At 43.0% G+C, this 27960-nt stretch overlaps 1 protein-coding gene across 1 annotated transcript in view; it reads right to left on the bottom strand.

Annotated features, from left to right (window-relative positions):
• Nucleotides 1–2505: 2505 nt before the first annotated feature.
• The window catches only part of LOC138680525 (follicle-stimulating hormone receptor-like), a 205966-nt gene continuing 180511 nt past the window's right edge, over nucleotides 2506–27960 (bottom strand). Inside the window, exons 9-10 of the mRNA XM_069767896.1 lie at nucleotides 21001–21189; nucleotides 2506–3912 (exon numbers count right to left, since the gene is read on the bottom strand). Coding sequence (XP_069623997.1) covers nucleotides 2703–3912; nucleotides 21001–21189 — 1399 coding nt within the window. The 3' untranslated portion in view covers nucleotides 2506–2702. The remainder of the gene's footprint in view (nucleotides 3913–21000; nucleotides 21190–27960) is intronic.

Here is a 27960-nt window from a genome sequence, read left to right on the forward strand (position 1 = left end):
CATGTAAACGCGTGTAAACGCTGCGTTTTTTTGACGCATGCGTTTTTGCATGTGGTGAAAAAAACGCGGCGTTTTGACGCGTTTACATGCGTTTTTACATGCGTTTGCGTTTTTTAAACGCATGCTGAGAAATGTGTGACAGCTGCCAATCATCAAAATAAAGTAAAAAACCCACTATAAACAGAAATAGTTAGGGTTAGGGTTAGGGGTAGGGTTAGGGGTAGGGATCATAACCCTAACCCTAACCCTAAAGGGATCCTACCCCTAACCCTACCCCTAACCCTAACCCTAAGGGATCCTAACCCTAACCCTAACCCTACCCCTAACCCTAACCCTAAGGGATCCTAACCCTAACCCTACCCCTAACCCTAACCCTACACCTAACCCTAACCCTAAGGGATCCTAACCCTAACCCTACCCCTACCCCTAACCCTAACCCTAACCATAAAGGGGTTAGGGTTAGGGTTAGGGGTAGGGTTAGGGGTAGGGTTAGGGGTAGGGGTAGGGTTAGGGGTAGGGTTAGGGGTAGGGTTAGGGTTAGGATCCCTTAGGGTTAGGGTTAGGGGTAGGGTTAGTGTTAGGGGTAGCGTTAGGGGTAGGGTTAGGTTCCCTTTATCACCTTTATGTTGGGTGGTGGCATATCAGTGTGTTTTCTGTTTTTTTAATAAAAAAACGCATGCGTTTTTTACCGCAAAAAACGCATGCACCAAAAAACGCATGCGTCCCCATTGACTCCAATGTATTTTTTGACCCAAAAAAAACGCATGAAAACGCATGCGTTTTTTTTTTGGTCCAAAAAACGCTTCTAAAAATACTACAAGTAGCATTTCAGAAAAAGAACGCATGCAGTAAAAAAACGCATGCGTAAAAAAACGCGACCAAACACGTACACAAAAAAACGCATGCGTTTTCAATGTTAACCCCTTACCGGCATCGGACGTACTATACCGTCCGATGCCGGCTCCCCTGCTTTGATGCAGGGCTCCGCGGTGAGCCCGCATCAAAGCCGGGACATGTCAGCTGTTTTGAACAGCTGACATGTGCCCGTAATAGGTGCGGGCAGAATCGCGATCTGCCCGCACCTATTAACTAGTTAAATGCCGCTGTCAAACGCAGACAGCGGCATTTAACTACCGCTTCCGGCCGGGCGGCCGGAAATGACGTCATCGCCGACCCCGTCACATGATCGGGGGTCGGCGATGCTTGTGAATGGTAACCATAGAGGTCCTTGAGACCTCTATGGTTACTGATTGCCCGTCGCTGTGAGCGCCACCCTGTGGTCGGCGCTCACAGCACACGTGCAATTCTGCTACATAGCAGCGATCAGCAGATCGCTGCTATGTAGCAGAGCCGATCGTGCTATGCTTGCTTCTAGCCTCTCATGGAGGCTACTGAAGCATGGCAAAAGTTAAAAAAAAAAGTTTAAAAAAATGTGAAAAAAATAAAAAAAACATAAAAGTTTAAATCACCCCCCTTTCGCCCCAATCAAAATAAATCAATAAAAAAAAATCAAATCTACGCATATTTGGTATCGCCGCGCTCAGAATCGCCCGATCTATCAATTAAAAAAAAGTATTAACCTGATCGCTAAACAGCGTAGCGGGAAAAAAATTTGAAACACCAGAATTACGTTTTTTTGGTCGCCGCGACATTGCATTAAAATGCAATAACGGGCGATCAAAAGAACGTATCTGCACCGATATGCTATCATTAAAAACGTCATCTCGGCACGCAAAAAATAAGCCCTCAACCGACCCCAGATGATGAAAAATGGAGATGCTACGAGTATCGGAAAATGGCGCAACTTTTTTTTTTTTTTTAGCAAAGTTTGGAATTTTTTTTCACCACTTAGATAAAAAATAACCTAGTCATGTTTGGTGTCTATGAACTCGTAATGACCTGGAGAATCATAATGGCAGGTCATTTTTAGCATTTAGAGAACCTAGCAAAAAAGCCAAACAAAAAACCAATGTGGGATTGCACTTTTTTTGCAATTTCACCGCACTTGGAATTTTTTTCCCGTTTTCTAGTACACGACATGCTAAAACCAATGATGTCGTTCAAAAGTACAACTCGTCCCGCAAAAAATAAGCCCTCACATGGCCAAATTGATGGAAAAATAAAAAAGTTATGGCTCTGGGAAGGAGGGGAGCAAAAAACGAACACGGAAAAACGAAAAAATCCCCTGGTCATGAAGGGGTTAAATATAGGAAAAAAAACGCATGCGTTTCTTTGAAAAAAAACGCTGCAGACAAAAACGCAAGTGTGAAACCACCCTTACTTGAATGTAGCATCAGTGACTGAGTCTGTTAGCCTTTTTATCACTTTGCCTGTCCTATTTACTCCTGCTCTGTGCTTGGCCAATGTAGAGTGACTATTCAGTAGCCCTGTTTCCTTCCTGTGACTTGTGGCTCTTGCCAGTCCAATAGCTGGGTTTCTTCCTGCGATCAGCACTGGATGAGGCTGCTCTCTACCAAAACATTTGGGCAAATGTAACAATCCTTTAGGTTTTAAAAATTTATTTTATCCAGCATAAAATATTTTAGTATACAATCCTGAAATATTTCTCTATACAATTTTACTAAATTCAGCTTTGGTTGAACTGCCATATTGAATTTTAGGTATTGCTCATCATAACACTTTCCTAAAAACTGGAAAAAACATTGTAAATAATTTAGAAATTAAAAAGAAAAGTCACAAGTTCAGTTTTGTTGATTGAGCGTGACTAATGTGTACACAGATCCGGTGCTACTTTTCTGACCAGGGGTGTAATGTCCATTTCTTGAGTTGAGGTTGGAAGATGATGTTTCGGTTCTAAAAATCTGAGCCTGTGATTTACAGCAGCCAAGTTTACTCATTAAAGCATAAAAGTCTTTGCGAAAAGCTTTTGTGAAAAAGGCGTACAAAAATGGATTAGCACATGAATTAATGGGGTAAAAAAGAACTAAAAGAATCTTGGAGTTGGAGACGGTTATTAGAGGGACCTTAAGTGATGCCGAAATGGCAAAGAAGGAAATGGGAGCTGTGCATAGAAAATTTGTGAATATTAATATTGCCATACGTATTGCAGTCTTTGTATCGCTGTTTGAAGAAATCATATCGGGATTACGTACAGTCATGTATATATGGGCATAGCAGATGCAAATAGCCACAAATGCTAATACATTAAGTACTAGTAGAAATATGATGTAAGCTTGTGAAGGTATAGTTTCGATGTCCATCGGTAGGCAAATACTAACCTTCATGTAGCTACTAACGCCGACAATAGGGAGTAGAGCCACAACAAAAGCAAATATCCAGCCAGAAATCATAATGATGAAAGCATGCCGAAACCGAACCTTACGTTGTAGCTGCATTGCATAGGTAATTGTATGCCATCTTTCCAAAGTTATGGCCGTCAGTGTGTATACAGAGAGTTCACTGGCAAACACCGTAAAAAATCCTGCCGCATGACATCCCGCTCCAGTTTGCCAATCAATTGCATAATTATAATATTGACTTTTGGTTTTTATATCCACAGATGCAATAAGCAAAAGATAAATTCCCATGCAAAAGTCTGCGAATGAGAGATTGCACATTAAGAATTTCGGGACGGTGAATTTTGACTTACTAGTTATTAGAATGATCAACACTATTGCGTTTCCCGTAATGGCCAAAATGCTAATACACCACATAAGAATTCGGAGAAAGTTGTATCCCATTATGTCTTCGCATGGGTTGAATTCATCCGGTTTAGGGGAGCAAGCAACATTCTGCTTATCACCACAGAAATCGTAGTCGAAAACTTCACTCTGGTCAAAGAGTAGTGCATCGCTCAACTCATCGTCAAGTTCTCCATATGTCTTGTTCATAGGCTTTAAATCACCGTGTAGGAAAAAATGACTTTCATTGCATAATGGGTGCAATTTGGAGCTGGAAAATTATAGAGAGCATAGTTTAATAGATATTCATGGCATATATATATTTAGAAAAGGTTACTTTGACTCAGATAGCAAAGCATTTGGGATATTACGGTACAAAAAGTGTAATTCAACAACACCTAAGTCAACATTAGTCAATAGCTCCTGCAGTTTTATCTTGCTTCTCTTGTGAGATAGCTTTCTAAGAAAGGCTTTCAATATGATGTGTTGTGAGTCATGATAACCTTTGCTACATATGTTCTCATAATAACCAGGATAAAGCATGGAATGTGCATTTTGCCATAAAGGTAACATTGTCACAGGTTTTTCCCAACAGACCAATTGATTTCGAAACAGGGGGTAGATGCTCAAACATTGTTCCATTCAAACAACCTAGTGAGTCAGGACCCCCATTTTTGTAATGAGGGACACTCAGCAATCATACATTTATTACAAATGTTGATTTGTTTATGGCAGACTAAGATTAGTTGCACAGTGTTCTCCATTTTGCATGGGGAAGACTTGAGCCTACATAAAGCTCTATCACCTATGACAGCAGCTATAGGGCTGCTCAGATGCTACAGATGAAGCAGCTCCAAACCTGACATCTGCAGTATGATAACATACTATCTACACTATTTGAGTAGCGCTATGCTTAATCAAAAATAATTCTGATCACATAGCATGATGCTAGTCTTGAAATGCGACATCTATCATGTTGGAGGCTGCTACATTTGTATATGGCATTCTATCGATCCCTTAACTTCTGTACAAGTAATTATGAAACAGTTTGCATTACTAAAATTCAATCATAGGAAATAGATGTGGGGAGATTGTAGAGTTCACCACGCTGTGTAGTATTTCTGTCGGGGTTGGAGATCCACTGGAGGGTGCCGATGAGTGCAGCCAAGGTGAAGAGAAAGGAGGGATTTGATCCAGCACATCCGTCCAGATAATAAAAAAATATATTGTATTAGATTGACGTAAAAAATGGTTAAAACTAAAACCTGACGCGTTTCTGACTCGTTCAGGCACCATTAGTCGTAAGATGTCTGACCTTCTAATCCCTCCTTTCTCTTTAAAATTCAATCAGTTTACTGTTATTGAAGTGGAGGGGAAGGTGGGGTTTTCATGAACTATCCTTGAGCTATAATACACTTTATTGCAGCTGGCCAGTGGGCGTGGCTGACTAGAGGATGCGGCCTTGCTGCATGCAAGTGTATGGAGAGTGAGCGCTGGCCGAGAGTATGTATAACACATACATACTCTCCAGTCCCTGGTCAGAAAAGTAGAAAATATGGAGAGCAAAAAAAGCGTAAATAGGGTCTTAACTGGTTAAAATCATGGGGTGCATCGGGGAGAGGTACGCTTACCTTGTTTTGTTGCAACATGAAAAAAGCATAGATCAGCTGCTGCAGGACACGGGTCCAAAGACCGAGGATAATGGTCAAACCGGGTGAATGTGTCCAAATCTGCGCTGCTGATAAGCATAAAAGGCAGACAATATTCTTTAAAGCTTTGTTTCAAAACAGGTTATATAGTCAACGCGTTTCAAGGTCATGCAGGACCTCGAAACACATTGACTATATAACCTGTTTTCAAATAAAGCTTTGAAAAATATTGTCTGCCATTCATCCTTATGCGCAGTGCAGACTTGGGCACATACACCCAGTTTCACCATTATCCCTGAGCTATAGTTTAAGTTCCCCTTGAACTAATATAAAGATTCATTTGTACTATAGACAACGCACCACATTTATCACATTAGCTCATGTTGGGTGATAAATATGGGACAACTTTTTTTTTTTTGTCCAACTTTATATCTTCTCTTAATTGGTTTACTTTAGACCAAGTTATTCGCACCAAAATATTGGCACCATGTTATGCATTTCATACAATATCCAATTTCTGCTTAGCCATGTTCCATTTCCCCATAAATCTTGCTCTCCTTCCTTTAAGCCAGGGGTGGGGATCTTTTTTCTGCCAAGGGCCATTTGGATATTTATTCCATCCTTCGGGGGCCGTACAAACTCCGCCCACGAAGTGCATCCTGACTCTGGCACTGCTGTCAGGACGTAATCTTTCATTGCATGCTCTTCATTGTTCAGTATTGAACACTGTGTGTGTGTGTGTGTTTGTGCAACAGAGCCAGAAGAAATTAATGAGCTGGTTGTAATCAAAATACACCTCCCTGTCCAAGAATGCGGTCCCTGAGAATCTGCCTGATAAATGGTCATCGAGGTACGGCCCTGGGGCCTGAGGTCCCCACCCCTGCTTTAAGCCATGCTAGAAAGGCACAAAACATATATAAAACACCCTAAACACCAGGTGCAAAGCATGTATGTCAATATTTGAGCAATTATGCCCTAACATATCAGTGACCTGTCAAGAGTCAAAATTTTCAAATACTGAAAGTACTATGGCACCGATTCATTATTTCATTTGTGCCTTTTTTGGGTCTTTTTTTGCAGTTTTTTAATTTGCATCTTATTTTTTTTTATTTCCGCCTTTTAGAAAGTTTATTTAATATGCAGTCAACTTTTTTTTATTTTTAGCATTGTGGGCAGGATATAGGGTTCATCAATTGTGACTTTTTAAAAAGTTGATAACTTTTAGAGCATACGTATTTCAATCCCCCTTAAAGGTAACCCAGGAGAACAACATTTGCAAGGAGTTTGTATGTTCTCCCTGTGTTTGTCTGGGTTTCCTCCGGGTTCTATGGTTTCCTCCTACACTTCAAAGACATAATGATAAGGAATTTACATTGCGAGCCCCATCAGGGACAGAGATAGTAATGTGTATAAATCACTACAGAATAAGGTAGCACTATGTAAGCAATGCATAAATAAATCATTTTATGTACACTTAAAATTTTTGCACAAACTTTGCATCATTTTAGAGGAAAATGTGATATATTCTTTAAAGGGGTTGATGGGTCCAAATCAATAAGTCTACAGTCATTCTGTGTGACTGCAGACTTATGAATCCCCCAGTGCACGCAGTGTGCGTTGCGGGGAATCACCAGTTTCTGACTTGGAACTGGATGGTATGTATGAGTTATACATACTCCCGGCCAGGGCCCATCTAGTGGGCACGGCCTCACTCCATACACTTTATTGCGGCTGGCCAGTGGGCGTGCCTGACTAGAGGACGCGACCTCGCTACATACAAGCGTATGAAGAGTGAGTGCTGGCCGGGAGTATATATAACACATACATACTCTCCGGTCCCAGGTCAGAAACAGGCGAATCCCTGTAGCGCACAATGCATGTGCTGGGGGGGATTCACATGTCTGTAGTCACACAGAGTGACTGCAAACATCGATTTGACTGCACAAACCTTTTAAGTATCTATTATTGTCTTGTGGTATTTGTGAACATTTTTGCACCAAATTCTTCAAATTGGAGCATGTGGTTCATAAATTTTGTGTACAATAACAAAAAATGCTCTTTATTTTAATCTTTAACTTTAGTTGCTACTTTTTAGTGCAAAAATAAGCATTTACCTCTAGATTCTCTCAAATTGTGCACAAAAATTCCAGGCATACATAAAATCATGCCATGTCTTGAGACGTTTGCACAAAAATTTGCCACCTGATATTAATGTTGCGATTGACGGATCAGCCAAAAATACCTCCAAACCCTAAACCGTGCTCACAATGACAAACATAGCAAAATCCACATGAACATATGTAAAAGGCGCAAATTAAAAGAAAAATGAGGTGCAAATGAACACCATGCAAAAAGCAGAAAAAAAATAGTTAGAAAAAAGCAGAAATGCAATAATAAATTGGGCCCTATAAGTCTAAGGCATTATTAATACTAAATTGACCACTGTTGGATTAGAAGCTCAAAATTACCTGCAAATTAAATGAAGAAAAAAAAGGGGGATAGAAAGTCCAATAAATCTTACTTAAAAATGAAAACGTAGACATGGTAATGTATAATGTATTCTGTGCTGGTTACACCAAGGTGGATATTAAAAGCTACGTCTGATTTCCATGACTACCTGCAGTTTCACAGCTTACAAGGTCCTCAGTGATTTCTAGTATTCCTGTACGTTGCTGTGCAGTATATTTAATATATTTTACTCTCCTGGACGAATTAGTTGTTATTAAATGTTGCCAGTGCATGCTGTGAAATCTACATAATAATCCATTATTTTTTGCATATTTAAGTCCTGCAACTTAAATTCCCGCATTATCCTACAATATGGTGATTATAATTGACACGTAGGACTGTATTTAATGTTTCCAGCAGGTTTACATGGTTGCATCAGGCGAAGGGAAGCGTGCCATCTAGGACTAGTTTTATACTGCTGGCACTATATCTAAAGAGATTCTACTAGACACTAAGTGACCTGAAACAGCAGGACGTTGGAAGTCTTTGTAGTTAACGGCACGGACACTGCACAGACAAAACATCGCTGTGGTCTCTTCCATTTATCTTCCATACATTTTATTTAATATGGCTGCTAAACAGATTATGCTGCTTTCTACTCTACCTAAAGAATAGAGATGAGTGAAATAGCAGTTGCCGGATTTTCTGTAATGGAGCCGATCTTGCTATTTCAGCCTTTTATTCTTTATTGTCTTTTATGAAGCAAATAGTGCTTTGAAGCTGGAAATTCAGGCATTTGTCTGTTATTTCTCCTCCAGGAAATACATGAATAAACTAACAACCGTGTGTCAATGTTACCTTTGTGCAAATATCCTCTTCAGAGAGGAAGAGGACTATAACTCCACTGCTAACTATTGGATGTAGCAATCCTAAAAGTCAATGTTGACCCTTTAACGAGCCTTGCCACATGACAGGATAAAAGCCAAAGCAGACACTCCATTCGCAGACACAAATTTCAAGATGTTTTCACTCTCAAATAGTGTTGAGCGATACCGTCCGATACTTGAAAGTATTGGTATCGGATAGTATCGGCCGATACCCGAAAAGTATCGGATATTGCCGATACCGATATCCGATACCAATACAAGTCAATGGGACACCAAGTATCGGAAGGTATCCTGATGGTTCCCAGGGTCTGAAGGAGAGGAAACTCTCCTTCAGGCCCTGGGATCCATATTAATGTGTAAAATAAAGAATTAAAATAAAAAATATTGATATATTCACCTCTCCGGCGGCCCCTGGACATCACGCGGGTAACCGGCAGGCTTCTTTGTTTAAAATGAGCGCGTTTAGGACCTGCGGAATGACGTCGCGGCTTCTGATTGGTCGCGTGCCGCCCATGTGACCGCCACGCGACCAATCAGAAGCCGCGACGTCATTCCGCAGGTCCTAAATTCCTAGAATGAGGAGTTTAGTGCCTGAGAATGACGTCGCGGCTTCTGATTGGTCGCGTCGCGGTCACATGGGCGGCACGCGACCAATCAGAAGCCGCGACGTCATTCCTCAGGTCCTAACCGCGCTCATTCTAGGAATTTAGGGCCTGAGGAATGACGCGTGATGTCCAGGGGCCGCCGGAGAGGTGAATATATCAATATTTTTTATTTTAATTCTTTATTTTACACATTACTATGGATCCGATACCGATACCCGATACCACAAAAGTATCGGATCTCGGTATCGGAATTCCGATACCGCAAGTATCGGCCAATACCCGATACTTGCGGTATCGGAATGCTCAACAGTGTCAACACTACTCTCAAAGCAAAGTCAGTATTTCTGATTTGGCTGGATAAGACGTTTCTGACAGGGGTGGACCAAGGGAGAACATTTCTCCTTGTGGAGGACAACATGATAGTATAGGAAGACTTATATGTCATATACTGCTCCACTGGGGAATTAAATATGAAAATATCCCTTCATAGAGGAAGAGGACAGTAACTCTAGCATCACCTATTGGTCTCGACAAACTTCAAAGTTAATATTGACCCTTTAACAGGTTTTGGCACATAAATTCGGGAAGAAAAAAACAGATTTTGCATTTGCAGACGTGTTTCAGGGTGTTTGCCCCTCATCAGTGCAAAGCAGGAGGTATGATTTGGTTAATTGAGCTTTGGCTAAGTGAAAGACCTACAACAGGTGGTCTGAGTAGGAATATTTCTCCTTATAGAGAGAGACAAGCCAGAGTAGGGAGACAATAGGCAATGCAATGCTCCACTGAAAAACTAAATATGCAATTATTCTCTTTAGAGAACAATAGGACTTGAGCTGTAGTAACACCTATTGATGGTGTGGCACCCCTAGGGGTATTTGCCACAAAAATAGTTACTGACAGTAAGTACAAATACTAAAATAGCAAGACTGCACTACCATCTCCGGCCAGAAGGGGGAGCTCCAGAGACTCCCCTTGATCCATTCTGGTCTGAGAGAAGAAATGGCAGTTGGGCCAAGGAGCTGATAGTGAGAGGTCATACAGTTGAATCTCTAACAGCCCTGTGACTGTTACCAGGCCTAAATCACCGGCCTGAGGAGAAGAGGGATAGAGAAAAAGGACATTGTGAGAACCGGGTAGCATTAATCACTACCCAGAACAGGCGCAAAGACGGATACCGGATCCGTGGCTGTATTCATTATATATAATACAGCAACCGGAAAAGCGTGAGGTGATATCAGCTTCACTAGGGTCGGATGCAGCAACAGACACAGAGTTCAGCGGTACTCCCAGAGGGGGTAAACCGATAAAAGGACTCGGGTTGCCCGTCGAACCAGGACCCGGAGGGGACAGATTGGGCCGGCAGCCAGTTCACATACAGCAGCAGGGCCACACAGAAATTGTGCACAATAAGAGGCGAAGACCCCGGCAGGGTCAAAGTAACTCAGAGTTCCCATACAGACTCCGGTGACAGGACTGGTTGTAAGTCCTTTTATGTTAAAGTAAACTGGTTAAACGTTTCAGTGCCTCAGTCTTTCATTTGGACAATAGCCATCTATCCAGGATCGAGATCGTCACCGCTGGGAGAACCTGCTGCTGATCAAGTAAGTGCCTGTCCCCTCATGATACCCCTTACACTGTGCATTGCCTGAGGCCACAGCACCGGGTCAAGCCACCCGTGACATCCCCCTCAAGAGACAGACTCCATTGGTCCGGTGCTGGGTATCCCGGTCTCCTGGGCGTCACAATTGGCGTCACGAACAGGATCTAGCCAGCCCGTATACCGGGTATTGTGTGCCGTGATTGGAGCCCAAAACTGTGAAAACTGGGATGAAAAATCTTGAAAATTGACTTTATTAAAGAAAAATCCATTCCCCATTGAAAACTATTGAAAGTGACTTTTCCCCATTGGTTATAATGGAGTAAAGATGGCCGCCATCCCCTGAGGTAATCACTTCATAACCGTTAGGCACGAGACTGTTAATTGAGCTACGCCATCACCTGAGCCCCAGTCTAACTGAAAAACTTCAGAATCCGCCATTACAGAGCGCGGTGGGTGGGAGCAGCAGGGGGGCGTGTCATTGTGGGCGGCACCAAGCTGAGCGCTCTGACATCAGAGCAAGGGGAAAATCGATCCTGCTGCACAGCGGAACGAATCTACACTATCCCGACGGAAGCGGAGGACCGGAAGGGTCCGGATTAACTAAGGGGGCACAGTATGTCGCAGCACGGAGACGCCGCAGCACTCGGCAACGCTAATGCAGCTGAAAGACAGAGTGTCAATAGAGAGTCCGGCAGCGCAGCGGTTCAAGGAGTGGCACCCATCATGCCGGTGCTGATGCCATATACCCCGGGTGGCCCATGGCTTCCAATGTATGAAGGTGAGCCTAATACCCTTGACGATTTCAGAGAAAAGATGCTGGCCCATTTTGACATGTTCCCTGTGGGTGAAGTTCAGCGTGTTAGTCTCCTGATGATGCAGTTAAGTGGCCATGCTAAGCGAGAAGTCACAGCATGGGCAGCTGATCTAAAAGGCACTGTTGAACGCATATTTGCTGGATTAAAAGCTACATTTGAAACCACGGCCAGCAGCAAAGCTAAAATACGATTCTTTAGTTGCAAACAAAAAGCTAATGAGGGCGTGAGAGACTTTGCCTTAAACCTGCAGGAAGCCCTTAAATCACTTACACTGGCTGAACCCATTTTTAACACCGGAGCGGATAAACTGCTAAGAGATCAATTTATTGAGGGACTCTACACCCCTTCTCACCGGGGGCATGTGAGCATGCTTGTTTTTAAGAACCCTGAATTGACATTTGCCCAATTAAAGGAGAGCGCTATACGTCTCCAGCTGGCAGAGGCACCTCGGGATCAGGATCCTGCGCAACCCATGGCAGAGGCACCTCAACAACAGGGAGTGCCAGTGACATCAGCTATGTCTGGGGCCATTGCTAAGCCCCTGGGGCCCAGTACTAATGAGGCTCTTCAACAAAAGCTTGACTCTTTAGCTGATGTTGTTGCTTCAATGGCTAAAACCATGCAGGAGATGAGAGGACACAAGATGGAGTTGGCAAACTGTAGAGAGGATGTTCCATGGATGAGACCCCGGAGATACCCGACATGGAGAGGACGACCCCGCGACCGCTACCAACCGGATGGACAGCCCATTTGCCGCCGTTGCCAGCAGCCGGGCCACTTTGCATGAGATTGTGATTTAAACGGGAATCCCCTGGGAATGCGGGCCGCTTCGCAGGAATGAACTTTCAAGGCCCAACACCCTGGCACAACAGGTACATCGGAGGACGACCCATTATCCCTATCGTGCTGGACGGAATTCCCCTCAACGCTTTGCTGGACACAGGTTCCCAGATTTCATCTATACCGTATATCCTTTATAAGAGGTACTGGGCTGATGCAGATATTGATAAAGGGCCCTCTGATGTTGAACTAGATATATGGGCCAGTAATGGTAAGTTGGTACCGAAACTAGGATTCAGGGAGATGACCATAAAGATTGGTAAAGTAGAACTGAAGAAACAGGGTTTAATTGTTGTTGATGTTGACCGGCGGAACTGTGAACCAACTGTATTGATAGGAATGAATGTGTTAGAGAACTGCTTTTCCGAAGTCATTTCTGTCTTACAGCAAATTGCTGAAACTGCCCAATCCTGCCAGCAGAGAGTTCTCCGGAGGGAAATAAAAGTATTGATGTTAAGGCAACAGGTAGAAGTTGCAGGTGGAGAAATCAGCAGTGTGAGGGTAAGTGATCCAACGTCTATTGTAATCCCACCAAAAACAGAAATGCTGGTATGGTGTAGAGCAGCCATTGGTACTAAGGGACGAGATTATCAAGCCTTAATAGAACCAGTGTACACCGACAGCAGGCCCACTATACTCACAGCACGAGGGATAGTCGAGGTACACCGGGGACGAGTGCCGGTACGACTTTTGAACTGTGGAGAGGAAGAGGTCACTTTGCCAAGGTATGCTACAATGGCAAAGCTATATACTGTTGACTACAATGCCATCACAACCATTGAGCCCTTAGAACCAACCTGTCAGGTGGAAGGCAATGGCTCAGATGGAGAAATGGAGGATTGGTGCCAACAGCTACACGTGGGCATAAATTCAACACCTACCCATCAAAAACAAGGGGTGTATAGGCTAGTGACGGAATATGAACAAGTCTTCAGTAAACACCCATTGGACTTCGGACGGATAGAAGGGGTAGAACACACAATCCCCACAGGTGACCATCCCCCAATAAAAGAAAGATATAGACCCATACCGCCCGCTCACTATCAATGTGCAAAAGATATGCTGAGGGAAATGAAACAGGCCGGGGTAATAAGAGACAGCTGTAGCCCCTGGGCGGCCCCTCTAGTGATTGTCAAAAAAAAGGACGGAACCATGAGAATGTGCGTAGACTACCGGAAGATTAATAACATCACCCATAAAGACGCCTACCCCTTGCCTAGGATAGAAGAGTCCTTAACTGCTTTGAAATCTGCTAATTATTTTTCCACCTTAGACTTAACAAGCGGGTATTGGCAAGTCCCTGTGGCTGAGAGAGATAAGGAAAAGACGGCATTCACCACACCAATGGGTCTATGTGAATTTAATCGCATGCCGTTCGGACTCTGCAACGCATCCGGTACCTTCCAGCGGCTGATGGAATGCTGCCTCGGACACAAGAACTTCGAGACCGTCCTCCTGTACCTAGATGATGTGATCGTCTACTCAAAGACTTACGAACAACACTTAATAGACCTGGCAGAAGTGTTCGAAGCCTTATCCAGGTATGGCATGAAAGTCAAGCCATCCAAATGTCACCTTCTCAAGCCAAAGGTACAGTACCTGGGACACATCGTGAGTTCGGAGGGAGTAGCACCAGATCCCGAGAAAATAAGCGCCATAAGGGATTGGCCAAGACCTACCAGCGCAAAAGAAGTGAGACAATTCCTGGGATTGGTGGGTTACTATCGCAGATTTATAAAAGGATTTACCAAGTTGGCAGCACCCTTGCAAGACACCTTGGTAGGGCAGACGAAGAAACCTTCAAACCGAAACCCTCCTTTTCAGTGGAACGACGAAAGGGAAGACTCCTTTGAACAACTAAAGAAGGCACTAACCGGAGAAGAGGTTCTGGCATACCCAGATTACCATAAACCTTTCATCCTCTACACCGATGCCAGTAATGTGGGACTAGGAGCGGTGCTGTCACAAAAGCAAGAAGGTCGGGAGAAAGTCATCGCCTTTGCAAGTAGAAAGCTCCGCCTACTGAAAGAAATTCAGAAAATTACAGCTCCTTCAAATTGGAACTACTGGCAGTAGTTTGGGCTGTGACGGAGCGTTTCAAACACTATCTGGCCACTGCAGAATTTATTGTCTATACTGACAACAATCCGTTGACCCACCTGGACACAGCCAACTTAGGTGCGTTAGAACAGCGATGGATAGCCCGGTTATCTAATTACAACTTCATAATCAAGTATCGAGCAGGTCGCAAGAATGGAAATGCCGATGCCCTATCCCGGATGCCACACTTGAGAGATGTAGAAGAAGAAACGGGGGAGCTTGAAGAAATTGAACTACCAGCCTTCCATCATCCCAAGGCAAAACATCATCAGTCAAGTACCTATCAGAAACAACAAGAGGTGAATTTTAATCCGTTAGCACACCATAGATGGGCTGACACCCAAGACAGCAATCCGGCTGTGAAGTTGGTGAAGGAACTGCTGACTGAGCAAAGCGCATATCCCGATGAGGATGCCCCAGAAGAGACGCATCAACTCTGGAAAGAGAGAGGCAAAATGTTCCTGTATCAAGGGAAGCTCTGTAGAAGGTACACCAATCCGAAAACACATGAATTGGTTTGGCAGATTATCGTGCCTAAACAAGATGTGAAGATGGTCCTCGAAGCTTACCATAATGGTGCTGGTCACTTCGGTTGGAAAAAGTTAGAAGTACTTCTAAGAGAAAGATTTTATTGGGTCGGGATGAGAAAATCAATCGAACAGTGGTGCAGAAACTGTGGCCCGTGCAACCTCAGAAGAAACGATCAAAAGAACCAAAGAGCACCACTGCAGCCCATTATCACCAAACAACCACTTGAACTTGTAGCCATAGACCATGTGAAGTTGACACCAAGCCGGTCCGGCTATGTCTATGCCTTGACCATCGTGGACCATTATTCACGCTTCTTGGTAGTAGTACCCGTAAAAGATCTGACAGCAAAAACAGCAGCCAAAGCATTCCAAACGTACTTTTGTAGACCCCATGGATATCCGGAACAGGTTCTCACCGACCAAGGTACAGCCTTTGAATCAGAGATCTTCAGAGAATTCTGTAATATGTATGGTTGCAAAAAGATCCGGACGACGGCCTATCATCCACAAACAAACGGCTTATGCGAGAAGATGAACCATATTGTAATAGACCTACTAAAGACTTTACCTGAGACAGAAAGGAATCAATGGCCAGAGAAATTGCCTGACTTGGTGGATCTGTATAATCATGTCCCGGTGAGCTCCACCAACTGCACCCCAGCTTACCTTATGCGTGCAAGACCCGGCCAATTACCAATCGATCTAGAAATGGGAATTCTGAAACCAGACGCAGAAGTTCAAGACTCCAATTGGGATATCATACGGCAAAAGCAGTATCGCCAAGTGCAAGAGAGTGTGGAAAGAAGCCTTCAGCAAACTAGAGAAAGACAAGAGCGAACTTTCAACCAGAATGCTCTAGCGACCCCATTAAGACCGGGTGACCAAGTGCTCAAGAGAAATCGTCGAACCAATAAACTGGACAATCAGTGGGAAGCCGTACCCTACACAGTTTTACCAACAAGAGTGGACAATCCTAAAATGTGTCTCATTAGCAAAAACGGAGGCTTAACATCTGTACTAGTGTCAAGAGACAATCTTAAATTATGTCCGGAAGCATTGAAAGAGCCAGACGTTGTCCAGCCAGAACCAGAAGTTATTCAACCCATACAGGTTCAACCAGTAAAGGAAAAAGAAGAGGAAATGTATCACACCTGTATAGGAGACTTTCCCAAAACCCTACTAACATACCATGGTGCAGTAGTGGTTCCCATGGTGGCCTTTTACCCAACACCGAACCCAATACCAGAAGTCCCAAGACAGGAAGAGGCTGACCCCGTACTACAGGAGGTTCCAGGCCAGGAAGAACAGATTCCTGGTCAGAGTAATCCCATTCACGGTGGACTTGCCAACTCCATAGTCGTGGAATTATCTTTAGCAGAGCGGGCAGATACTACATCCGCAGTAGACAGTAGTACACCACATGAAGAGACACCGCTATTACGTAGATCACAGCGTAGTACCCAGGGTCAATTACCGGCCAGGTATGCAGATTACCAACTATAAAGCTCATAATGTGAATTGTATATATGTTATGCCGTATATAGTTAAACAGAAAATGTAGTATAGTCATTGCTATCAGTCTGCAACGTTTAAGCCCAGTGCCTACAGAGACTTGTCTGTATGAACTTATTGCATATTCTTGAACTTTTTATCAGCCCGGAGGCACTAAATCAAAGCTCCGGAAAGACTGCTTTTTGAACTTTGCTTTTTGCTCTTTTTGAACTTTCTTTAGACTTTATATTGATAACTCCGTTGGAAAAATGGAACTAAATTCCTGGACACTAAGTACAGTGCCGTTCCTAATACCTTCAAGGATAGAACTGTATTAATGGACGCTATTTGAAGTGACTTTTTACAGAACTCTATTTTTGTTTCCTTGAGTGGTTTTTGTAACTTTTCATTTTTAAGACTCTGTACATATTAATTGTTATTTCAAAATGTTATTGTCCCACAGTCCCGGAGTACTGTTCTTCACTAAGGGGGAATGTGGCACCCCTAGGGGTATTTGCCACAAAAATAGTTACTGACAGTAAGTACAAATACTAAAATAGCAAGACTGCACTACCATCTCCGGCCAGAAGGGGGAGCTCCAGAGACTCCCCTTGATCCATTCTGGTCTGAGAGAAGAAATGGCAGTTGGGCCAAGGAGCTGATAGTGAGAGGTCATACAGTTGAATCTCTAACAGCCCTGTGACTGTTACCAGGCCTAAATCACCGGCCTGAGGAGAAGAGGGATAGAGAAAAAGGACATTGTGAGAACCGGGTAGCATTAATCACTACCCAGAACAGGCGCAAAGACGGATACCGGATCCGTGGCTGTATTCATTATATATAATACAGCAACCGGAAAAACGTGAGGTGATATCAGCTTCACTAGGGTCGGATGCAGCAACAGACACAGAGTTCAGCGGTACTCCCAGAGGGGGTAAACCGATAAAAGGACTCGGGTTGCCCGTCGAACCAGGACCCGGAGGGGACAGATTGGGCCGGCAGCCAGTTCACATACAGCAGCAGGGCCACACAGAAATTGCGCACAATAAGAGGCGAAGACCCCGGCAGGGTCAAAGTAACTCAGAGTTCCCATACAGACTCCGGTGACAGGACTGGTTGTAAGTCCTTTTATGTTAAAGTAAACTGGTTAAACGTTTCAGTGCCTCAGTCTTTCATTTGGACAATAGCCATCTATCCAGGATCGAGATCGTCACCGCTGGGAGAACCTGCTGCTGATCAAGTAAGTGCCTGTCCCCTCATGATACCCCTTACACTGTGCATTGCCTGAGGCCACAGCACCGGGTCAAGCCACCCGTGACATCCCCCTCAAGAGACAGACTCCATTGGTCCGGTGCTGGGTATCCCGGTCTCCTGGGCGTCACAATGGTAACAATACTGAGAGTCAGTATTTACTCTTTAACAAGCCTTGCCAGATGACTTAGAATAAAATATCATGCTAGAAACTCCATTTGCAGATTTCTTATGTCAATAGGCCTACCTCCAATTTGAGATGTCAGACTGTGTAGATTGTACCCAGTGGTCAATATGTTTACATATTTCTGGGAGGAATAAAACAAGATTTCCACAAAAACAGTGTTGCTTTGTATAGGCTCTTAGCCTATACTCAAGATCAGTAGGTACTGCACCACCTTTGTATTCATGTAGTTTATCATTATCATCATTATCACATTTCTAGACTCTGATGTCACATGTCATATTTGGCTCTGCTGCAAATACCCCAAAGTGAATGTCCTGACAAACTCATTTCTTTAATACTGCATACTCGGTTCTTAGGTTCCAAGTTGCCTCCCTGCATAATTGGCTATTTTCTTCTAAGCTGTCTGCCTTCATGCTTGGATCTTCTATTCCAAGGTGCTGTCTTTCATACTCAGGTCATTTAGCGTCTCCAGCTCAGCTTTTCTACACTGCACCAATGCCTTTGGTCCCTAGTGTTGATACAGATCCAAGGCTTAGGGAATCCACCTCACCAGATGGGCTACGTATAATAAATATGCCCAGAATTAATGAAGACTTGGGTTTATACTCTAGTCTTAGTGAAAGAAGTGGTGGAGTTAAGATACACCAAATTCATGAGAAGGAGGACTGTGGCTGCAGTTCGCTACCAAAAGAAATGCAATCCAGTGCGGACTAGATTAATTTGTGTTGTAATGTATGCTACTTTTGTGGTGTAAACTATAGAGAATTACCCATGCATGTTTGACCATGCCCCTTCCTTTGAAGCCCCTCCTACATTAAAAAAAATTGGTGAAGTTGCCCAGAAGTGTCCAAGACGGGCACAAAATCACCAAAGTCACCACAAATTGAGTGCAAATTTTTGAGTAATTTCAAAAAGTTTTACATTACAATTCTGGCAAAAGCAGTTTTATAAATCAGTACCACAGTTCTAAAAATATAGGAATTATGTGACAGATTGTTATAAATTAGGGATTTTCCTTTTAACCAACAGGATAATGCATTTAATCTATATGAGATTTTAGGACAATTGTCATAAAATGAGGGAAAAACGAGCTCCTGGTCCTGAAGTGGTGGACACTGGACATCAATATACATTAACTCATACGATTAGACATTCATTTCAGTGGGCAGTCATTTAGCTCCTCCTAGAATCCCCCCAAAAAAATTACTGCTAAGGGTTGGAAAGGCTTAAAAAGAAGAAATCAACTGATTGGGAATTTTTTTTTGACCTGTGACATATGGATACGTCCCGGCAATTTTGCACTCACAGAGGCTAGGTGTCAGCTGAATCTGACAGCTGACGCCAAGCACTCAATGGAAAAATAAAAAAGTTATAGCTCTCAGAATAAAGCAATGCAAAAATAATATTTTTTTTTATAAAATAGTTTTTATTATGTAAAGGAACCAAAACACAAAAAAATCAATATAAATGTGGTATCTCTGTAATCGTACTGACCCGAAGAATAAAGCAGCCTTATTAATTTTACCATACGTGGAACAACATAAAAAAACTGAATTGCTGGTTTTTGTTCATTCTGACTCCCAAAAATTGGAATAGAAAGCGATCAAAAAATGTCATGTGTCTGAAAATGGTACCAAAAGAAAATCACCTCGTCCTGCGAAAAACATGCCCTCACATGACTAGTTTTCACAATAAAAAGCGTCTTTTAGTGTGTGACAGCAGCCAAACATAAAAACCTGATACAAATCTGTTATTGCTGTAATCGCACCAACTAGAATAATAAATTCGCCTAATCACTTATACCGCAAGAAGATCGGCGTAAAAACTAAAACCAATTTTTCACATGCTGTTTTGTTCATTCTGCCTTCCAAAGATCGCAGGAAGGTACGTTGCACATTTATCCTGTGCTTTGCGCTGAGCACTTACTCCGGGGTTTCTGTGTAAATCTCTGAAACATGTGATTCAGACGGAACCTCTTCCCTATAATTAGGCAGATGGATGCACTGTGGACACCATAGGACCTGTGATCCGGCAGTGTCTGTCTTTTTAGGATTACATAAAAGTGTGGTCGGCCACAGTTTCCTCCACTTCTGAAAAGAAGGACAACACTGAACAGAGGCCAGATGAGTAACTCTGCTGCCTCACTATAGTGAATGGATCCATCAGGGGTTTCATCTGAATCATGTCACTTGGAGATTTAGATGGAAACCCCAAAGTAAGTAATCAGCGTACAGCGCCGGATATCTGGGATCCAAAACAATCTAAAAAAGCTTCATAAAGCTTAATCAAAAAAATAAAGCTTAACAAAAACCATAATGGCTTAAATGATTAGTAACTTAATTTCTTAATTTATTTAAATTTATAGTATAGTATACTAATATCAACTGAGCCAGAGAAAATATATAGGCAAAGGTAAAATATCACAGATTCTACGATACATACTGTAATTTTTCAGTGACAGACAGTTGGCAAAATTCACAGTTTTCAGCGCCTACAACATTTTGTCTTTGTAATGTTATGAATGGCAGATGCTATGCATTATATCTGTATCATGTTGAGCCATGACACTGAAAAATGACATGAAAGTTCCAGTGATATAATTCACAAGTCCTCAGGTGAGCTCAGTTCCTATTTCACACACAATTTATTTTAATTGCCTTTTCCTGGGCCCATATGTTCGCAATCAATACTATACTGGATTCCTGTATGTCATATTATTAGGTTAATAACATGGGAGACGCACATTGTAATTTCTATGCCTGAGAACAAGTAGTTTTAATTTTGCAGAGTACATATTTCTGTAGGTTACCGGAGGTTAGCATGCACGCCACCATGGCCCTCAGCCTTTTAATGAATATTGTGCAAAACCAACACTCTCCATATGACCTTGGCTTGGTCACTGTTACAAAATATCATCTTCAATGGATATTTATTTTCAAATCTAAAAGCAACGTACCTTTTTTGTTTTTTCCAGTTTTCGAAAGCACAACAATGGCTTGGGTAAGTCAGATCCGCGTCAACAAGATCGGAAAACTTTTCCAAAGGAGGGAGCTTTTTCAGGTTATAAGCATGACTAGCTTTCAATTTCTTAATGGCATCCAATCCTTCATGAGGTAAAGAACTGATCTGGGTTTTTGAGATATCCCTTTAAAGAGAAAATCAAACACATTTTATAAAGAGCATTTCTTTTTGTAAGGTACAATAAATCACCAAACTACAATTTCTGGAAGCCTCCAGTGCTCATTAAGTTTCTGTTCACATCTATATTTCATGACTTAATGGAAACGGGTCAGGTCTCCTAACAGTCTGAAGCCACGACTATAGCGGTAAATATGGGCAGCTCAGTGGCTCAGTGGTTAGCAGTGGCGTATCTAGGGGGCCGGGGAATGTGCCCCGGGTGCAGCTGGCAGGGGGGCGCAGTCAGGCCGCCAAATGCGGCGGTCCGCAGTGTCTCCCCTGGCAGCTGCATTCTGCGGCCCCCGGACTGGGAGTCAGTTTTTCTCTGTGTCGGACTGTCAAGCTGCACAGAAGCTGCAGCGCGCCGGCTCCCAGTATTCAATTGTACTTGTATCTTACAGATATGAGTACAATTGAACATCTGACTGCAATGACTAGAATGGAGGTGATTTCGGGAGGTAATGATGTCACCTGAAGGGGTGGGGCCTCCTTCAGTCCAGTGAAGATAGATAGCAGGAAGCTGCTGGAGCCGTGTGAGGAGAGGACTGAGGGTCTGCAGCATGCAGCAGTGTGAGGAGATTACCGAGATGTGTGGGGAATGGGGGGATGATGATGAGGGGCTGTGTAGTGGATGATGAGAGGCTGTGTGGGGAATGGAGGGATAATGATGAGGGGCTGTGTAGTGGATGATGAGAGGCTGTCTCCTATGAATGCCAGCTACAAGATGGCTTTCAGAGGACTACCATCATGATAAGCATGGAGGTCTTCAGTAGAGCTGTCAAGGCATCCCATCGGCACGCTGAGATCACACCATGGGTGTGCTAATGGATGCATAGAATGACGTTATCCCTTGCTGATGTGTATTTTACGCCACTGTCAAAAATTGACTGTGGCATTTAATGTTAATAGCTGTGGGTGGATCTCCGCTCCTTTTGCCCCTGTTAGATGAACATGATGGCTGATTAAATCAGCCATCATTTGCCAGAAAAGATGCAGGTTTCCATGCCAACAAAGACAGGGACACGATATATGACATAACTTTACATCGTATCTCGGGAAGGAGTTAAAAATAACATTTATATCCATTCCTGATTCATCTCCACTAGAGTTCAGTAGTTGTGGAATTATTGTAATACTTTTGGCATTTTTATGCCAGATCCTTCAACTTTTTAAAAATGGACCAAGCTTTAGAGAAAGTGTGAACTGATGATGGTAGCTGAAAAATCCATCATAATTCACACCTCTAAACTGGCATAAATTGTGCCAGAAATGTATTCTTGTCTAATGGTAAAACATTTTTTACGTTGGCACACAGCAACTGAAAGATGCAGCAAGATTCACTAAGAGGCATGGATTCTTAATAATTTTGCCCCATCTTACTCCAGCGGATCCTGCATCAAAATTGGTGAGTAAAACCTGTATCTTATTGAATTGGGGCCTTAATCTGCAGCTGGACATATATAAATGAGTCAATACTTCTCCGGAGGCGCATCGCTATCCCCAGACTAGTCCGGCGTCTGATTCTCTAATTTCTTCCCCAGGACATTATTGATAACCTACACACAATTCCATTTATTGTAGGACTCCTAACATTCTTCTCTTCTGGTGGACCTACCATGGCGGGGATTATTTTGAGGATATTGTTAATGCCCATGGGCTAGGACTAGTCTAAAGGAAGCGATGCTCAGTCAGAGTAGTCCTTACTTATTTGCATGTTTATACTACTGACAGAAAGTTAATTTCTAAAAGCACAGAAACATTACTTTGGCACAAGAAAGACTATTGGAATGCATCATTTGGCATATATAATGTTATAGTGGTGTTTTTAAATAGTTAGGGGCACCTGACATGTTTCCTATAAAGGGTTTGACTTTTTTTGAAAATGGTCAGAATGTAAAAAGTGATTCCCAACTTACTGTTCCCCCACCAGTCTCCACTTCCTGATGCAAAATAAACTTCCTCACACAGGGGCATCTGAGCAGAAGTAGATGATGAGAGTCAACATTCTGGACAATGATCAACTGATCAGTCATTTCCCGCATGCTCAAGAGGGACTAGAAAATAGAGACCATCAGGAGACTCGTGAAGTGTCAAAATGGGAATGGTTGGGAAATTATACCAAAAGAGTGTTATTTTGGCTTCCATCTGGTCTGTGAATGTTACGTTAGGTTAGGTCTTTTCAGAACGATGGCAAATTTTTCTACAAGGTGCTCTGGTTTCCTCAAACACTCCGAATACATACCCAATGGGGACAGCGATGATGATGTCTGTAAAGTGATGTAGAATACGTTGGTGCTCTATATGTAAGGATAATAATGAGTAAATGAAATATGCGTTTACTCTCTTTAAAAGTAACGTGAATGCATCCTTCGATATTGGTGTTTTATTTTATAATTATTGAGAAGCAGCGATGAGCAAGCGTGCTTGTCAATGCTCGTTACTTGCTTGAGCATCCATGTGTTCAAATGTTAGTTTTTCGGTGAGTATTTTTTGAATGCTCGAGCAGGAGCTAAAGTCCCTGCTCTGCTGGTTTGGTGCTTTGTAGACAGCCAATGAACATGTGGGAATCGCCTGACAGTCACTGTAATGCCACAGCCATCTGGGCTGTGGCATTAACCTGATTGGCTGGCCGCATAGTTTCATTAGTTCTATATAAGACCCATGATGCTATGCTCAGCACACTGTACCCCGGAAACAGGCAGCATAGGGAGAGGTGCTGTTTAGAGAGGAACATAATTGTATCTGCATATTAGCAAGGGATACAACCAAATTTATATTTCTGTTAAGTATAACAGACCTTCTTAGGGCTAATTATAATACATATTAATACAGCTGTTAGCAGCAATTAGGGAGAGATTGTGCTGAAGGGATTGTGTAGGACAGGATAGGGTGAATTGTACGTCCTTTACGCTGCAGCCTGCAACTGACAGGGCTGATAATATTCTTCTTGCTCTTACCCCTGCAAATTGTTCTGAGCGGTGTGCCTGGCATTGTAATACTGCAATTTTTTTGAGCAGTGAAATTTTATACAGCATTTATTTTGCTACACTTGGGCCTCAAAATCCCCCAAAAAGAAATTGTTTGTTAAAAGAATCGCATTGCTATATTAATACTGCAGTTTATATGTCCATGTGAGCTGTGCAAATTTGCCTGGCATTGTAATACTGCATTTTTTTTGAGCACTCAAATTTTATACGGTATTTATCATGCTAGAGTTGGGCCTCAAAACTAAAAAAATATGAAATTGTTAAAAAAAATTGCATTACTTTATTTATACTGCTGTCTTGTATGTTCGCCTGAGGTATGCAAATTTGCCTGGCATTGTAATACAGCCTTTTTTGGACCTGTGAAATTTGATACGGCATTTAGCTGGCTACAGTTGGGGCTCAAACCTAATAAAAAAAAATTGTTACAATAATCACATTGCTATACTTATACTGCAGTCTCATACATCCATCTGAAGTATGAACTTTTTTTGGTATTTTAATACTGCAATTTTTTTTCAGCGGTGACATTTTATATGTAATTTATTGTGCTAGAGTTGAGCCTCAAAGCAAGCACAAAAAACTTTGGTTACAAATAGCACTGTTATATTAATACTGCAGTCTTATACCTCCATCTGTAGTGGGCAAATTTTGCTGGCATTGTAATACTGTGTTTAACGTTTTCTCAACAGGGATATACAGTGGGGCAAAAAAGTATTTAGTCAGTCAGCAATAGTGCAAGTTCCACCACTTAAAAAGATGAGAGGCGTCTGTAATTTACATCATGGGTAGACCTCAACTATGGGAGACAAACTGAGAAAAAAAAATCCAGAAAATCACATTGTCTGTTTTTTTAACATTTTATTTGCATATTATGGTGGAAAATAAGTATTTGGTCAGAAACAAACAATCAAGATTTCTGGCTCTCATAGACCTGTAACTTCTTCTTTAAGAGTCTCCTCTTTCCTCCACTCATTACCTGTAGTAATGGCACCTGTTTAAACTTGTTATCAGTATAAAAAGACACCTGTGCACACCCTCAAACAGTCTGACTCCAAACTCCACTATGGTGAAGACCAAAGAGCTGTCAAAGGACACCAGAAACAATATTGTAGCCCTGCACCAGGCTGGGAAGACTGAATCTGCAATAGCCAACCAGCTTGGAGTGAAGAAATCAACAGTGGGAGCAATAATTAGAAAATGGAAGACATACAAGACCACTGATAATCTCCCTCGATCTGGGGCTCCACGCAAAATCCCACCCCGTGGGGTCAGAATGATCACAAGAACGGTGAGCAAAAATCTCAGAACCACGCGGGGGGACCTAGTGAATGAACTGCAGAGAGCTGGGGCCAATGTAACAAGGCCTACCATAAATAACACACTACGCCACCATGGACTCAGATCCTGCAGTGCCAGACGTGTCCCACTGCTTAAGCCAGTACATGTCCGGGCCCGTCTGAAGTTTGCTAGAGAGCATTTGGATGATCCAGAGGAGTTTTGGGAGAATGTCCTATGGTCTGATGAAACCAAACTGGAACTGTTTGGTAGAAACACAACTTGTCGTGTTTGGAGGAAAAAGAATACTGAGTTGCATCCATCAAACACCATACCTACTGAAAAGCATGGTGGTGGAAACATTATGCTTTGGGGATGTTTCTCTGCAAAGGAGCCAGGACGACTGATCCGGGTACATGAAAGAATGAATGGGGCCATGTATCGTGAGATTTTGAGTGCAAACCTCCTTCCATCAGCAAGGGCATTGAAGATGAAACGTGGCTGGGTCTTTCAACATGACAATGATCCAAAGCACACCGCCAGGGCAACGAAGGAGTGGCTTCGTAAAAAGCATTTCAAGGTCCTGAAGTGGCCTAGCCAGTCTCCAGATCTCAACCCTATAGAAAACCTTTGGAGGGAGTTGAAAGTCCGTGTTGCCAAGCGAAAAGCCAAAAACATCACTGCTCTAGAGGAGATCTGCATGGAGGAATGGGCCAACATACCAACAACAGTGTGTGGCAACCTTGTGAAGACTTACAGAAAACGTTTGACCTCTGTCATTGCCAACAAAGGATATATTACAAAGTATTGAGATGAAATTTTGTTTCTGACCAAATACTTATTTTCCACCATAATATGCAAATAAAATGTTAAAAAAACAGACAATGTGATTTTCTGGATTTTTTTTTCTCAGTTTGTCTCCCATAGTTGAGGTCTACCTATGATGTAAATTACAGACGCCTCTCATCTTTTTAAGTGGTGGAACTTGCACTATTGCTGACTGACTAAATACTTTTTTGCCCCACTGTATCATATGCAATTTAAAATGGGCAAGGAGGGGGTAAGGGATGAGGAAGTGGACATGATGCTGATGGTGAACGCAGAAGCCGAGACCATGGGCAAGGTGAAACTGTGCCTGCCGCGAGAACACAACAAACACACACATCATGTCGATCTAGCTTCTTGTCTAACTTTTTATGGGGGCACGGAACACCATTCTTAAAGCCAGAGCAGTGTGAAAAGGTTGTTGGATGGATGACAGATAATGCTTCCCAGTCACTTAGCCAGAACCGTCCTGTCTACCACATAGTCCAGTCTCAGTAACCGTGATTCTCGACCACATAATCCTCACCCTGATCCTCCTTCCTCTCATCATACCAAGTGCCCGGACACAAGTGATCACACTCTTGGACACTCTGAAGAGCTGTTCACATTTCCATTGATAGATTCTGGCCTCTCTCCCTGCCTGTTCCAACCAGGACACGAGGACATCACATGTAGCGATGCTCAAATATTTAAGCAGCCATGCTCACAAGAAGGCGACAGTGGGAAAATGCAATTACTGTCACAAGAGCTGGATTATGATGAGACCCAATTGACAGAAAGTGGTGTTGTTACATCAGTAAGTCAGGAGGAGGACCAGGGTTTGGAAACAGAAGACAATGTGGTGGTCAAGTCACTGACTCAACTTGGGAAGGTAACATGCAGACCGAGGACAGCAGTGCACAGGGGAGGGATCCTCAGCACAACAGGCAGGAAGAGGCAGTGGAGTGGTCAGAGACACAAGGTGGGCAACTTATCACCAGTGCACCAACATGGGTGAAGTTGCCAAGCTAAAGGGTTAGGTGTTCCCGAGTATGGCGCTTTCTTGAAGATAGTTCAGTTAACCCAAAAAAGGCCCTTTGCAACATCTGCAATGCCAGCATCAGCAGGGGGAACAGAACTACCAGCCTGATCACCACCAGAATGCTTAGGCATATGCAAGCAAGCACCCGACTATTTGGGCTGAATGCCAGGGTTCAGAAACAGTTTCTGTGGGTGAGACGACTGCCTCTTCCCCTGTTCTACATGCATGCCAATCTCTTGTCCATGACATAGGCGAAGATGCCTCCCACCCTGCATCTGTCGTTGCACACTTGCAATCACTGTCAGCAACCACGTCCATGTCCTTGTCCCAGTGCAGTGTTCAGTTGTCCCTGCCACAGGGCTTGGAAAGCAAGGGTAAATACACAGCCACCCACCCACAGGCTACAAAGCTAAACGGCCACATTTCCAAACTGCTTGCCTTAAAAATGTTTCCTTTTAGACTTGCGGAGATGGAACCTTTTCGTGACCTCATGGCAGCTGCCATCCTTCAGTACTCAGTCCCAAGCTGCCACTATTTTTCCCAGTGTGCCGTCCCCAACTTACACAAGTACGTGTCCCATAACATCAGCTGTGCCCTGACCAATGCTGTTACTGGGAAGGTCCACTTAACC

The sequence above is a fragment of the Ranitomeya imitator genome, chromosome 5 (assembly GCF_032444005.1).
Source record: "Ranitomeya imitator isolate aRanImi1 chromosome 5, aRanImi1.pri, whole genome shotgun sequence".
NCBI lineage: Eukaryota > Metazoa > Chordata > Amphibia > Anura > Dendrobatidae > Ranitomeya > Ranitomeya imitator.